The 14447-nt window shown below is 45.6% G+C and overlaps 1 protein-coding gene across 1 annotated transcript in view; it reads left to right on the top strand.

Moving 5' to 3' along the window:
* Positions 1-14447, top strand: part of SF3B3 (splicing factor 3b subunit 3) — a 51047-nt gene that overhangs the window by 3266 nt on the left and 33334 nt on the right. The window contains exons 4-9 of the mRNA XM_070953187.1: positions 9137-9309; positions 10363-10504; positions 11437-11549; positions 12498-12635; positions 12725-12828; positions 13026-13191. Coding sequence (XP_070809288.1) covers positions 9137-9309; positions 10363-10504; positions 11437-11549; positions 12498-12635; positions 12725-12828; positions 13026-13191 — 836 coding nt within the window. The remainder of the gene's footprint in view (positions 1-9136; positions 9310-10362; positions 10505-11436; positions 11550-12497; positions 12636-12724; positions 12829-13025; positions 13192-14447) is intronic.

The raw sequence follows: 14447 nt of genomic DNA, 5'->3' as shown, positions 1-14447 counted from the left end.
CTTGGTGGCAAAAACTAGATTCAGTGTATGAAGAAACACTGGCTTGAAAGAAAGAGAGAGAGATGTATCCAGTGGGTGCCCTCAGGCTTCTGCCCAGGGCACAGTGCTCTTCACCTTTCTATAAATGACTTAGATGAGGAGCTAGAAGGGATGTTCAGCAGATGTGTAATCCCCAAAGTTAGGTGGGCATCTCTGAAGACAAGTTCAAAGGCCTTTTTTTTTAGTTTTTCAACAAAATGAAGTCCAGTTGTGAGAAATGTAGAATTCTCCACTTATATGGGAGAAGTCAGATGAGTAAGTAGTAATAGTATCTGGCTTGGCAGTAATATTTGAGAGAAAAATCTTGGTTGCTGGTAGACCATAGATTAAAAATAAACCTGCAGTGTGTAGCAGCTAACAAAACAGCCAATGTAATCTTAGTCTTATTAATAGAATAATGTTGAGATTATGCAAGGTGATAGTTCCATTGTTCAGGCCGTACCCGTGGCACTGTCCAGTTTTGGTTGGCACAGTATGAGAAGAATGGTGAGGAACTGGAAAGAGGGCCAAGAGGAGGAGAGAGGGGGCGGCTAGTTTTTATGAAGCATGGTTAAAAAAAATTGGGTACATTTAGGTTAAAGAACAGGAAGGCTAAGGGGAGAGTTATTTGATCGATATAACTGATATAGACGGCTGTGTAGCAACTGGGCAGCAAATAACAAACCATTATTATATCATTTAAAAGTAACACCTAAGAATAAAAACAAGATCGTAGCAACCTACTCGGTCAATATTGATCTGAAGCCCTGATACACACCACCACAACCTCCAGATACCAGGAAAGATCCCTGTCTCCACTCAGGGCAGAGAGGTACACTATAATAATAATAATAATAATAATAATAATAATAATAATAATAATAATAATAATAATAATAATAATAATAAACCCAAAAAGCGAAAAATCTGGACCAGGGAAGAGAACACCTCTATTATGAAAGCTTACTATCAGTCTGAACCAGCAAAACATGGATTTCAAAAAAGAATGTATCAGATTTGGAAGATGAACCATACGGACTGTGACACCAGTGAACAAAGGTTAATGGACCAACGACGTGTAATCCTAAACCACAAATTTTTCACTACAGAAGAATTAATAGCAATAGAAGAGAAAGCAATTAATGGTCTGAGTACAACAACAAAGAGGAGTAACATCAAGAATGATTTCCAGACTCAAAAGCAAATTGAGGAAGAAAGGGAAGAAGAGGATACTGAAATGGATGAAGATAAAGAACAAGGAAGCACTAAAGAACAAACACCAACAGATAGTGCTCAATTAGCTGGAAAAATAAAGCACCAAATGGAAGATGATGAAAGAACACGTTTGCCAAAGCTGAACCAAGTGAACCGGAAAGAATTGAGAAATGTACTAAAAAAGGTCAATGAGGCTGTGCAAACTATTCGAACCACTACATTAGCCGAAACTAACCAACTGATGTATGCAGCAGCTGTCATAACCACCAAAGAACTGGGGTTGAAAATACAAAAGAACCAAAGAGGCAAGAAGGGGAAGCCTAAGTGGAAAATTCGGTTAGAATTGAAGATCAAAAAAGTACGTGGAGATTTGAGCAACTTGAAGAACCTAAGGCAAGGTCAGCTAAAGAACAAGCAGGTCAAAAGCAGCCTGGAAGCAAGATACGATCTAAGGAATAAGGAGATTGCAATAGTAATTGAAGAGCTGAAGCAGAGGGTTGTTGCCATCACTGAAAAGATTAAAAGGTATGAAAACCGAGTAACTCAGTTCAAGGAAAACTCACAGTTCAGAGCAAATCAGCACCAGTTTTATAAGAATTTAGAAAATGGAAATGGAGTAACAACAAATGAAAAGCCTGATAAAGAGAAAGCTCTGAAATTCTGGAAGAATTTGTGGGAAAACAACAAGAAGCACAACAGAAATGCAAAATGGATCAAACAGGTTGAGGACTCTATTAAAGTGCATAAAATGGAAGACGTGAAAATAACAAAAGCAATGGTGCAAAGACAGTCAAGAAAAGTGAAGAACTGGAGTGCACCTGGACCGGATGAGCTGCATGGCTTCTGGTTAAAGGCACTTACAAGTCTGCACAAAAGATTGGCAACCCAGATGAACCAGATCCTAAAAACACCTGAAAATGATGGATGGATGACAACTGGAAGGACATTTTTGATCCAAAAAGATAAAGAAAAAGGAAAGGACCCTGGAAACTATAGGCCAATCACCTGCTTGCCAACAACATACAAGCTTCTTACTGGTATCATTGCAAACCAAATCTATGGATACCTGGAAAGAAATAACTTGCTTCCTGTAGAACAGAAAGGATGCTGCAAAAACTCAAGAGGAACAAAAGATCAATTGCTGATCGACAAGATAATCCTAAAGAACTCAAAGAAAAGACGAACCAACCTGTTCATGGCTTGGATAGACTATAAGAAAGCATTTGATTCAGTTCCCCATAGCTGGATCAAGAAATGCCTGGAAATATTAGGCATCAGCAGCAACATACAAAAATTCATGGAATCTTCAATGAACCTCTGGAAAACAAAACTTATGGCTAATGAAGAAGAACTGGGTGAAGTTGAAATTAAACGAGGCATTTTCCAGGGCGATTCCCTTTCACCGCTACTTTTTATACTCTCAATGCTACCACTGACAATCATTTTGAAGAAGATGAACTGTGGATACGAACTTGCAAAGAAAGGACTGAAAATCTCGCACTTGATGTACATGGATGATTTGAAGCTGTTTGGTAAAACAAAAGCTGAACTGAATTTATTAATTGAAAACACAAAAGAATTCAGCCAAGACAGTGGTATGCAGTTTGGAATTGACAAATGTGCAACAATAGCAACCAAAGCAGGCAAGATCATAGAAGAGGATGGAATAGAACTAGAGAATGAAGAAATGATAAAGGCAGTAAAATCAGAAGAAGGCTACAACTACTTGGGAATTTTAGAAGCCTCTGACTTAATGCATAATAAAGTCAAGGAATTAACTTCAGCCAAGTACATTCAACGAATTCGTAAGATATTAATGTCCAAATTGAGTGGAGGAAACATCATAAAAGCCATAAATACCTGGGCTATACCTGTGATTAGATACTCTGCAGGAATAATTGACTGGACCCAGATGGAGTTAGACAATTTGGACAGAAAAACAAGGAAGCTTATGACAATGAATCATGCCTTGCACCCTAAAAGTGATGTTGACCGATTATATTTACCAAGAGCAGAGGGTGGTCGAGGACTCCTACAAGTAAAGCAGACTGTGGAAGAAGAAAAACGCAGCTTGAATGATTACATCCAGAAAAGTGAAGAACCAATGATTAAGCAAGTAAATAAAGGAGGCCTTTTAAAGACAACTAAAACAAAAGCAGAATATAAGAAAGAAGTAACTGAGCAGCGAGCTGAAAATTGGAAACACAAAGCTCTGCATGGCCAATACTTGAAAAGTATTGAAGGCAAAGCTGACCAGAAACTAACTTGGAACTGGTTAAGATCAGGAGTACTGAAAAAAGAAACAGAAAGCTTTATTTTGGCAGCTCAAGAACAAGCCCTAGCCACAAACTGTATGAAGGCAAAAATTCAACATGTTACCACCAACAGCAAATGCCGCCTCTGCAATGAAAAAGAAGAGACAGTTGACCACCTGATCAGTGGGTGCAGCAAAATTTCACAAACTGACTACCTACAACGCCATGACCGTGTTGCTAAAATCATTCACTGGAAATTGTGCCAGAAGTTTGGATTTGAGTACAGCAAAAACCACTGGGAACATCAGGTTGAGAAAGTTTTAGAGAATGAGAAACTCAAGATCTTGTGGGACTTTAGGATTCAGACTGACAGGCACTTGGTCCACAACACACCTGACATAACAATAGTTGAAAAGAAAAAAGTATGGTTCATTGACATTGCAATACCTGGTGATGCACGAATTGAAGATAAGCAGCAAGAAAAAATCACAAAGTACCGGGACTTACAAATTGAAGTTGAGCGACTGTGGAAAAAGAAATTGTGTGTTGTCCCGATTGTAATTGGAGCCCTCGGAGCAATACCCAAAGGGCTACCCCGCTATTTAGAAATTCTAAATTTGCCGGACTTGAACATTTTGACTCTACAAAAAACCACCTTACTCGGAACAGCTTACATTCTCCGACGATACCTTAACAGTTCCTAGGTCCTTGGTTAGGACTCGAGCTGCTGAGCTATTAACCAGCCTCAAAGGATGTGAATCTCACTAAAGATTAACCAATAAATAATAATAATAATAATTTTATTTCTATACTGCCCTTCTCCAGAAGGACTCAGGGCGGTGTACAGCCTATTTAAAAACACAACAAAACAATTAAAATTTAAAATCATTAAATAGATTAGGCTCCAATTAAAATCCCAGAAATTTAAAATACCCCAATTTAAAATTATTATGTTGATAGCCCGGCCTGGCGGAACAACAGGGTCTTCAGTGCGCAGCGAAACACCCCGAGGTCGGAGATCTTACGTATTTCCGGGGGCAGTTCATTCCACAGGGCTGGGGCTCCCACAGAGAAGGCCCTCCCCCTGGGTGTCGCCAGCCGACATAACTTGGCCGATGGCACCCTGAGGAGACCCACCCTGTGGGAGCGGACTGGTCGGTGGGAGACTATTGGTGGCAGAAGTCGGTCTCGAAGGTACCCGGGTCCTATGCCATGGAGCGCTTTAAAGGTAGTAACCAACACCTTGAATCACACCCGGAAGACCACTGGGAGCCAGTGCAGCTCGCGCAGGAGGGGTGTCACGTGGGCTCAACAAGTTGCGCCCATAACCACCCGCGTGGCCGTATTCTGGACCAGTTGGAGCCTCCGAGTGCTCTTCAAGGGGAGCCCCATGTAGAGAGCATTACAATAGTCCTACCGGGAGGTAACAAGGGCGTGAGTGACCGTGCACAGGGCGTCCCGGTCCAGAAAGGGCTGCAACTGGCGAATCAGGCAAACCTGATAAAAGGCCCCCCTGGCCAGGGCCGTCATATGCTCTTCTAAAGACAGCCGTACGTCCAGGAGGACACCCAGATTGCGAGCCCTCTCTGTGGGGGGCAAAGATTCACCCCCAATAGCCAGCGATGGCACCTGCTGACTATATCGGGGCGCCGGGAGCCACAGCCACTCGGTCTTGGAGGGGTTGAGTCTGAGCCTGTTCCTCCCCATCCAGACCCGCACGGCCTCCAGGCAGCGGGACATCACATTAAGGGCATCGTTGGGGTGGTCTGGGGTGGAGATGTACAGCTGAGTATCATCAGCGTACAGATGACACTTCACCCCAAAACCACGGATGATCTCATCCAGCGGCTTCACATAAATGTTGAACAGGAGGGGTGAGAGGACCGACCCTTGCGGCACTCCCCATGCGAGATGCCTCGAGGTCGACCTCTGTCCCCCTGCCAACACAAACTGTGAGCGGTCGGAGAGGAAGGAGGAGAACCACTGCAGAACGATGCCCCCTATTCCTAACCCCCTCAACCGCTGCAGCATGATACCATGGTCGATGGTATCAAAAGCCACTGAGAGATCTAATAGGACTAGGACAGAGGAGCAACCCCTGTCCAGAGCCCTCCAGAGATCATCCACCAACGCGACTAATGCCGTTTCTGTGCTGTACCCCTGCCTGAAGCCCGACTGGTACGGGTCTAGATAGATAGCTTCATCCAGGTGCCGGGGAAGCTGTCGTGCCACCACGCTCTCAACAACCTTCGCCACAAAACAAAGGTTGGTGACTGGACGATAGTTGGCTAATTCAGCCGGGTCCAGGGAAGGCTTCTTGAGGAGGGGCCTCACCACCGCCTCTTTTAAGGCGGCAGGAAAGGCACCCTCACTCAGAGAAGCACTTGTAATCCCCTGGAGCCAGCCTCGTGTAACCTCCCGGGAGGCCAGCACCAACCAGGAGGGACACGGGTCCAATAAACACGTGGCGGCACTAATCTTACCCAGAACCCTGTCCTTGGGAGTCACAGGATCAAACTCCTCCCCGGATGGCGAATCTATGGCACACATGCTGGAAGTGGCACGCAGAGCCATCTCTCCAGGCATGCAGGGCCATCGCATATTGCTCTTCCGGGTTCTGGTGCGCCAGCCAACTGGTCTTCACGCACACGGGAGCGCCAGAAACCATGTGTACGTGAAGAACAGCTCGTGTGCCCAAAGACGCATAAACGAGATCCCCGGCGGTCGCTTACTAGGGGAGAGAGCTGTTGGCCAGGGCGGGCCAGGGCTTCCCTCCCTCACCATCCGAGTGGGCTTCTTGCGCAGCCCCAGCCCTCCAGCCCATGGCAACGTGCATCCGCGGTCCGGAGTGCCTGTCTGGCTTGGGTGCCCCAGAAGAGCAGTAGCAGCAGTGCTGCTTGTTCTTGGTAGATGGCGAGGACAGTTCTCCAGAATCCCAGGCGCAAGTGGAAGGTGAGAACCGCTGCGTGGCCCCAGGAAAGGAGCAGGGGCAGTGCTGCTTGTTCTCGGTGGCGGGCGACGGGGGGGGTTTCACCCTGCCACTTGTGGCTGCGATTCTGGAGGAGAACCGCCATCCCCCCTTGCCCGCCACTGAGAACAAGCAGCACTGCCCCTGCTCCTTTCCTGGGGCTGCGCAGCCCCAGCTGTTAGTCCGGCGCCAGGGTGAGAACCGCTGCATAGCCCCGCAGCCCCAGGAAAGGAGCAGAGGCAGCGCTGCTTGTTTTCGTCGAGGGGTGAGGTGGGGGGGTGGTTCTCACCCTGCCGCTTGTGCCCAGGATTCTGGAGGAGAACCGCCGCCCCCACCTTGCCCACCACCAAGAACAAGCAGTGCTGCCCCAGGAGCGGAGTCCATGCCGAAGGAACGTCTGCCCAGCGCCAGGGTAAGACGTGCCAGCTGGGAAGCAAGCGCGCTCCCTTGGCAGAAGGGGTGTGGGGGCTGCACTGGCTTGTTCTCGGTGGCAGGCTAGGGGTAGGCACTTCATTGACACTCTTCTGGGTTCTGGCGGCGCCACCACAGCCTGTTTTTGGTCCCAGGAGGCTTCAGGGAGGCTTGCCAGGCCCAAAACGGGTGGCGGGGGTGCCACCCTATGCATGCTGGGAGCGGGGTCATGCCCACATGCATGGTAGGACGGAGGGAGTGTGTGGGGGTCACGTGTGCATGAGCAAGGCGCGGGGGCATTGCATTATGGGTGTGGGCATGCACACGCCCGACCCCCCCCCCCCCGCATTCCCCCTGTTTTTGGCACGCGATGGGAAAAAGGTTTGCCATCACTGATCTAGCTACTAATACCTAGCCCCAGCAGTCAGTGACCTCACCCAGGAATTTCATGTTGATGCTAAATAGGAGCAGGGAGAATGTGGAGCCCCCTGGCAGCCCACAGAGTTGGAGTTGCAGGCTAAACCTTCCCCTCTTACCAATATCACCCGGAAGTGGCCCTGGAGGAAAGAGCAAAATCTATCTGGTCTTTGACTTGTCACAGGGAAGAAAGTGTGGATGAATTCTCCACCGTGCCTGAGGATGGGACAAGAACCAGCCAGTGGAAGCTTCACAGAGAGCTATGAAGCGGTGGGACAGCAGCCTGACTCCTGGAGTCATGGAAGGCTCTGTCACTGCAAACTAAAGCAAGAGAGGGGCAGCCATTTGTCCGGGGAGGAGGAGAAGGTTGGGCTAGAAGGCCTCCACATTCCCTTCCAACCCTAGGACTCTATGGAATTCAGTTTCCTCTTTCAGGATTCAGTTTTTTCTGTGTCCTGTTGCTGTAGCCTGGAGAAGCTCTGCTACGGTGGTGAAACAACCAGGGCTTCCTATAGGAACAGGCAGCTCAGAAGCTGGGAAATCACTTCGTGCAGGTATGGCAGTTTCAGAGCTAGATGGTTTGTTTTTCAGGGGATTGTTCTAGAAAGATTAGAAACTAAAAGGATAATACTGTTGGACAACACTGTTGCCCTGTGTTGCTTCCAGCATTCCAGGAGAAATGCTGTATGTTTCTTTTCACAAGAGTTTCTTTGAATGTATCGCTAAAGCTTTATGAAGTAGTCTAGGTTGGAGTTTTTTCACATCAAGCAACTGCATAGTGAGAAGAATGTGCTGAGGAATCAATTACATTGGGAAAGTTTATGGTTCAAAATGATCATGAAAAACCACTTCTGTGGCTGCACATGGTTCCCCCACCTACCCTGCATCCCATTTATGGTTCTAGATGGGGGCTGAAATTTAGGCACTTTGGACTTTCTTAATGGAAAGTCTGCTTATTATTTTCAGCTGTGCTGACTTGTAATGGAGAGACGGAATAAGGAACAGGAAGAAGAGCTACTACCAAGACTATAGAAAAAAGAAATCTGTGTTCAGGACAGAACATTAATCTTCAGTAGGTGTCCCAGACAAGAAGCTCCATAATTCTCATAAGGATCAAGAGAGAGAGGGAGAGAGTATGTGCAGAAAGCACATTCAGACTTTACAAGATTGATATTAGCTGTTCAGGCTAGGTGAAACTAGAAACTAGAAAACCAAAGTCTAATGAGTTCTATATGATTTTTATTTTAAGATTCTAGCAATATAATCTTGCAAGTCTGGCCACGCTCCCCCCTCCCTCAGCCTTTGTTAGAGCTAGGGACAGTCTTGCCCGAGACACCCACTCAACCCAGGCTTAGATTTCCTTTGTCTGACCATTCTCTTGGTAGTGGCTCTTCTGGTTCCTCAAAGTTATTCCTTCTGCCCATTATGCACTGATTATGTCACTGAGCAGAAGTGATGTGTCTCTTGGCAGGGCACAAATAGATTTAGCCTCTGCAGTAACTTCCTCTGATGGGACTACTTTTTAGTGCCAGATTAGCTTTGCTTCCTATACATATCTGTGGATTATTGAAATAGACCACCTTTAAATCATATATTTACTGGACAAGCTTTTGATGCAAAACTAAACTGATTAATTTAAAGGAGCAGTATAGGTGACCTCCAAGGCCCCTTCCAGCTCTGTTATTCTGTATTCTGATCTTCGTATTGGAAGGGCAAGGAGACCCCAGATGAGGTGGCAGCTGTGAGCCTTGCCTGTTCAGCCGGCCTGAGCAGGACAAGCTCTGGCTGGCTTTGACACTGAGCCTGAGGGGCTCCCACCTCCCCTTTCAGCACTTCCTCTCTTTGCCTGCAGGTGCCATTGAGAAGCAGAAACTTGTGTACATTCTGAACAGAGACGCAGCTGCTCGGCTCACCATTTCTTCTCCATTGGAAGCCCACAAGGCCAATACCTTGGTTTATCATGTGGTTGGAGTCGACGTTGGGTTTGAAAATCCCATGTTTGCTTGCCTGGAAATGGATTATGAGGTACTAGCTCACTAAAATGATTTCTAAAATAACTAGATCGATGTTAGGTCAACTTGCTGACATTGTTAATGCTGGTAGTTGGCTTGTAGTTGTGAAACTGCTGCTTTCCTGGGCTTGCAACACAAGCCTTATTCCTTCAGCATAAGGAATGCATGTATGAGAGGTGCTCCTAGTGAGTGCAATTGTTAACCCTGTCTGTACTTTGAGGCTGGCAGGGATAAGTGTTTAGCTTGGGATTGTGGGGTGCTGGTGCTAACTTGGAAGGAGAATCTCTAAAACCCTTGTGCCTCTGTCCTACCTGTTTGGTGGTGACAGCAGCTGCAGCTATTGGGAGGAGAATGGACAGAATGAAAATGTCAGCCTGGATCCATTTCCATGGATTCTGCACTATCTATCTTTGCTGAGGCTACTCTTGGCTTACAAATGTCATTTAATAACTGATAGAAGCTACAGTGGTCTTGGAAAGGATACTTTATATATCACAAAACACTTCTGGCCATTGTAAAAGGTCACACACACACCTGTAATTCTTCAACGCACACAGAGGGGAGTTGTCCGCAGTTGTGATAATGGGCCACATTAAGATGGTTTCAGCGGGATGGAGCGCTTGTGGAGGGTGAGGCTTTCAGTGTAGCTACTGCTATTTAGAAATGGCCATTCCGGAGAAACAGCGGAAAGGAGCGCCTGCACTGCAGCTCAGGGTTGTGCGACAGAGCGTTGGGCCGGAGGAGTTTCCGCCTGATGCAGCTTCTGAGCCTGTATGGTCTGAAGCTTTACTAGGGCAGTAAAATTGGGGTCACTTGCTCCGGACATGTTGACTCAACTCTGGATGGCTGGGCTCTGCAGAGGCCTTTATGGAAAGGGTAGCCTCAGGAAGCTTCGCAGCACAGATAGGAACCCTTTAATCTGTTTGAGTTATGCCAGTTTTTACAGGTGATTGTAAAACATCCTTAAGTGTGTTTTCCATTAGATATTCCTTGTCATATTGTACTTCTTTAAAAAATAAACTATTCAAATTTCACATGGGACATAAGTGGTATTTTTTCCCCTTAGGAAGCTGACAATGATCCCACTGGGGAAGCTGCAGCAAACACCCAGCAGACATTGACGTTTTATGAGTTAGACTTAGGTTTGAACCACGTGGTCAGGAAATACAGCGAACCGTTGGAAGAACACGGCAATTTTCTAATAACAGGTACCCTCTTTTTCAGCCCTTGTAGGGAAAAGGCACATACACAACATTCATAAACCCAGAGAAAGATTTGTCTATGTTTTGTGCATGCCATAGAATCTCTCATAAAATCTTGGTAGTGTTGTTTCATCCACTAACAAACAGCTTGAGTGTATTGAACTTCCATTCTGAAACTTTAAGCAATCAGTCAGAATAAAGCTGGAAGGGACCTTGGAAGTCTTCTAGTCCAACCCCCTGCTGAAGCAGGAGACCCTAAACCCTTTCAGACAAGTGGCTGTCCAGTCTTTCCTTAAAAACCTCCAGTGATGAAGGCGCCCACAACTTCGGAAGCCAGCTCTTCCACTGGTTAATTGTTCTAAGTGTCAGGAACTTTCTCCTTAATTCCAGGTTGCTTCTCCTTGATTAGTTTCCAATCATTGTTTCTTTTGGTGCTTTGGAAAATAAATTGACCCCCTCCTCTTCGTGGCAGCCCCTCAAATACTAGAATACTGCTGTCAGGTCACCCCAATCCTTCTTTTCTCTAGACTAGCCATACCCAAATCCTGCAGCGGTTCTTCATATGTTTTAGTCTCCAGCCCTCTAATCATCTTAGTTACTCTTTGCACTTTTTCCAAAGTCTCTTTCTTGAAAAACTGAAAACCTGTTCCAGAAAATTCTTTTTCTGGCCTCTGAATACTTCTCTTTCTCCTTTTCACTTATACATTTCCTTGTTGTGGTTCTGGTCACCCAGTCCTTATCATCGACCTCTAATAATGATAGGTAAACACTTGAAAGGATAGGTGGAGCCCTTTCAATGTTTGCCATTCAGTCTTTTTGCAGAAAGATCTTTAATAATATATGTTGCTAGAAAGAACTTTCCCTTTTTATGTAAAGAACCACCCCCCCCGAACTGACTCCTTTTGTTCTTTGACCATGCTCATGACCGTGGTCTATAGTTCCTGGAGGCTCCGATGGTCCAAGTGGGGTACTGATTTGCTCTGAAAACTACATTACCTACAAAAACTTTGGTGACCAGCCAGATATTCGATGTCCAATTCCCAGGAGGAGGGTAAGTATCTTGTGACCTTTACTCTTCTGAAAACATTATTTCCTCAGTACCTAAAGAACCCCATCCCAAAGTATTCTTAGACCTCATTTCTGCAGCTCTTGGAGGAAAAGGAGAATGGTAGGAAATAGTTAGGAAAAACATAAGGTCTCAGTACAACCCCTGAAATAGTTATAATTTTTTTTAGAAAAAAATAAAAGCTCCAGATTTCTCCCCAAACAAAGAAAAATATAGAAATAGAATCTTGGCCTTGATATTTGCATCATTGACAACTTTGAGTCTTTATCGTGCTCAAAGGTGTTGAATCTCTCAAATCTCCCTGTAAGGATGACCAAGGCTATAAAGAGAACCTGGAAAGCTACCCATGAAGCTGTCCAGCTGGAGAAAAAGGAAGAGAGCATTGTTGCATATGCTCTCTTTGAGGGGCCTGGTGGGTCATGTCTTTTAGGACCTCCAAAGAAAACAGAAAAGGTGCTTATCATGCACAGTCACTAGCCCTTTTTTCTCTAGTTCAGTGAGGGATAACCTTTTCCCGGCTGAGTGCCCAAAGCGCACAAATGCTCACATGTGCCCAAATGTCCAAAATGTAATGCACGCACGCGCCCAAACCCCCAAAATGCAATGCATGTGCAGCCCCCACACGGGCGCCCCCCTGCATGTGCCTCAACCCCTGCACATGTGTGGCAGAGACCTGAAGACCAGCTGGCCGGCAGGATGCATGCGCACACGCACAGGGGAGCTGAACTGGGGCGATGGCTTGCGTGCCATCAGAGAGGGCGCTGCATCCACCTCTGGTACGCGTGCCATTGGTTCACCATCATGGCTCTAGTTGATTCCAGGCTTTTCACAAATGCAGACAGATGCTCTTTCATGCTCTTAAACAGCTGGCTTTGTACTCCAGGCCAGCCTTTGTATTGTGACTACAACCTGGTCCTCTTTTTTTTTTGACAGAATGACTTGGATGACCCTGAAAGAGGCATGATCTTTGTCTGCTCTGCTACCCACAAGACCAAGTCCATGTTTTTTTTCTTAGCTCAAACAGAGCAGGGTGATATTTTTAAAATCACCTTGGAGACTGATGAGGATATGGTAAGTTTGAGCATATTTAGTTTGAGAGAAAGAGAGACCTAAAATCACCAGGACCGTCTCATGCAGAAATGCCTTTGTGCTGGTTTCAGGTCACAGAAATTCGGCTGAAGTATTTTGACACTGTTCCTGTGGCTGCAGCCATGTGTGTGCTGAAAACGGGCTTTCTTTTTGTGGCTTCTGAGTTTGGAAACCAGTAAGTAAGACCTCCAGTTTCCCTTTCAAAGCAAGAGGTGTGCCTGGAAGGGCTTCTGGTTGGCTAGCTCCACCTTCTCCGTATCTGGGGGTCCTTCAGGCATGGGAAGGCAGTCTGCAGAGAAAGGCAACACGGGAGCCTCGCCCTTTCATTTTGTTTGACACAAAGCCCCTCTGGTTGCCCCTCTTCTGTCGCAGCTACCTCTACCAGATTGCCCATCTTGGAGATGATGACGATGAGCCTGAGTTCTCCTCTGCAATGCCTCTGGAGGAGGGGGACACCTTCTTCTTCCAGCCCCGGCCTCTTAAAAACCTGGTATTGGTGGATGAGCTGGACAGTCTCTCTCCGATTTTGTCTTGCCAGGTATGTTGCTCTTCCACATGGATGGCAAACGTAGTGTAGATCAGAAGTGCAGACCAGCCTGTCTGCTGCTGAAAATTTGCCCCTGGAGCAGTAGCTCTCTTCCTTATTTAGGGGATCAGATGGTTAATCTGTGTTCAAGATGAACAATTCCATATTTTATGTATTTCTGCCTTCCTGCTGCTGTCAGGCCAGCCCTTTTTGTTAGGACTCAAGAAGTCCATAAACTCTGTAACAGTTTAGCATTTGGGTTTTGTCATCAGTGTTCATCATGCCAATACTCAACTCCTCCCCTTTAGTAGTATTTTTAAACTTCACCATTAAAACTGTAAGATACATTTTCTTCTTTAAAAAGGAGTGATCACCTTTAAAGCGCTCCATGGCTTAGGGCCAGGGTACTTACGGGACCGCCTTCTGCCACCAATAGCCTCCCACCGGCCGGTTCGCTCCCACAGAGTGGGCCTCCTCAGGGTGCCGTCGGCCAGACAATGCCGGCTGACGACCCCCAGGAGGAGAGCCTTCTCTGTGGTGGCACCTACCCTATGGAACAATCTACCCCCAGAGATACGAGTGATCTCCGACCTCCGGATTTTTCGTCGGGCCCTAAAAACTCATTTTTTTCAGCTAGCCGGTCTGTCCTGATTTTAGGGTTAGTTTTAAAAATTTTTTAAATTTTAAATATTTATTTTAATTGACAAGTTTTAAATTATGAGCCAAATTTATAAATTATTTTAACTTTATTTTAACTGTGATGTTTGTATAGATGTTTTTTATCTGGCTGTTCACCGCCCTGAGTCCGAAAGGAGAAGGGCGGTATAGAAATTCGAATAAATGAAATGAAATGAAATGAATCACTACTTTCAGAGAAATTGTACCAGTATGATTGTTAAGGAACAATTCCTTTCAGTTTATTCCCAGTGTATTCTTGTAATAACTAGCCATTTTATTTGGCAAATAAAACTATTTTCCATGAATTCTTACACATTACACAAAATATTACATACTGCAGAAACAATACATCAATCAAAATATATTTCCTATCCAAGACCAAATACAAGAAAGCTCAGCAAGACAATAACCATAATTTTTAATTTTTAAAAATGGTGAAAAAAAATCTCCAAACAGTGCAATAACAGGCAGTAGAAAAAGAATTCATAAGCATCCCAAAGAGATACATCTCAATAAAAAAAACCTCTTCCAAATAGGACTGAACCATCATCCTGCCCCAAGATCTGGGAGAAGAGCCAGGTCCTCAGTAG

Source organism: Pituophis catenifer, unplaced genomic scaffold (genome assembly GCF_029215685.1).
Source record: "Pituophis catenifer annectens isolate HBS135680 unplaced genomic scaffold, rPitCat1.0.hap2 SCAF_13, whole genome shotgun sequence".
Taxonomy (NCBI): Eukaryota; Metazoa; Chordata; class Lepidosauria; order Squamata; family Colubridae; genus Pituophis; species Pituophis catenifer.
The sequence above is the reverse complement of the archived record's forward strand: the minus strand, read 5'-3'. Positions and strand labels throughout refer to the sequence as shown.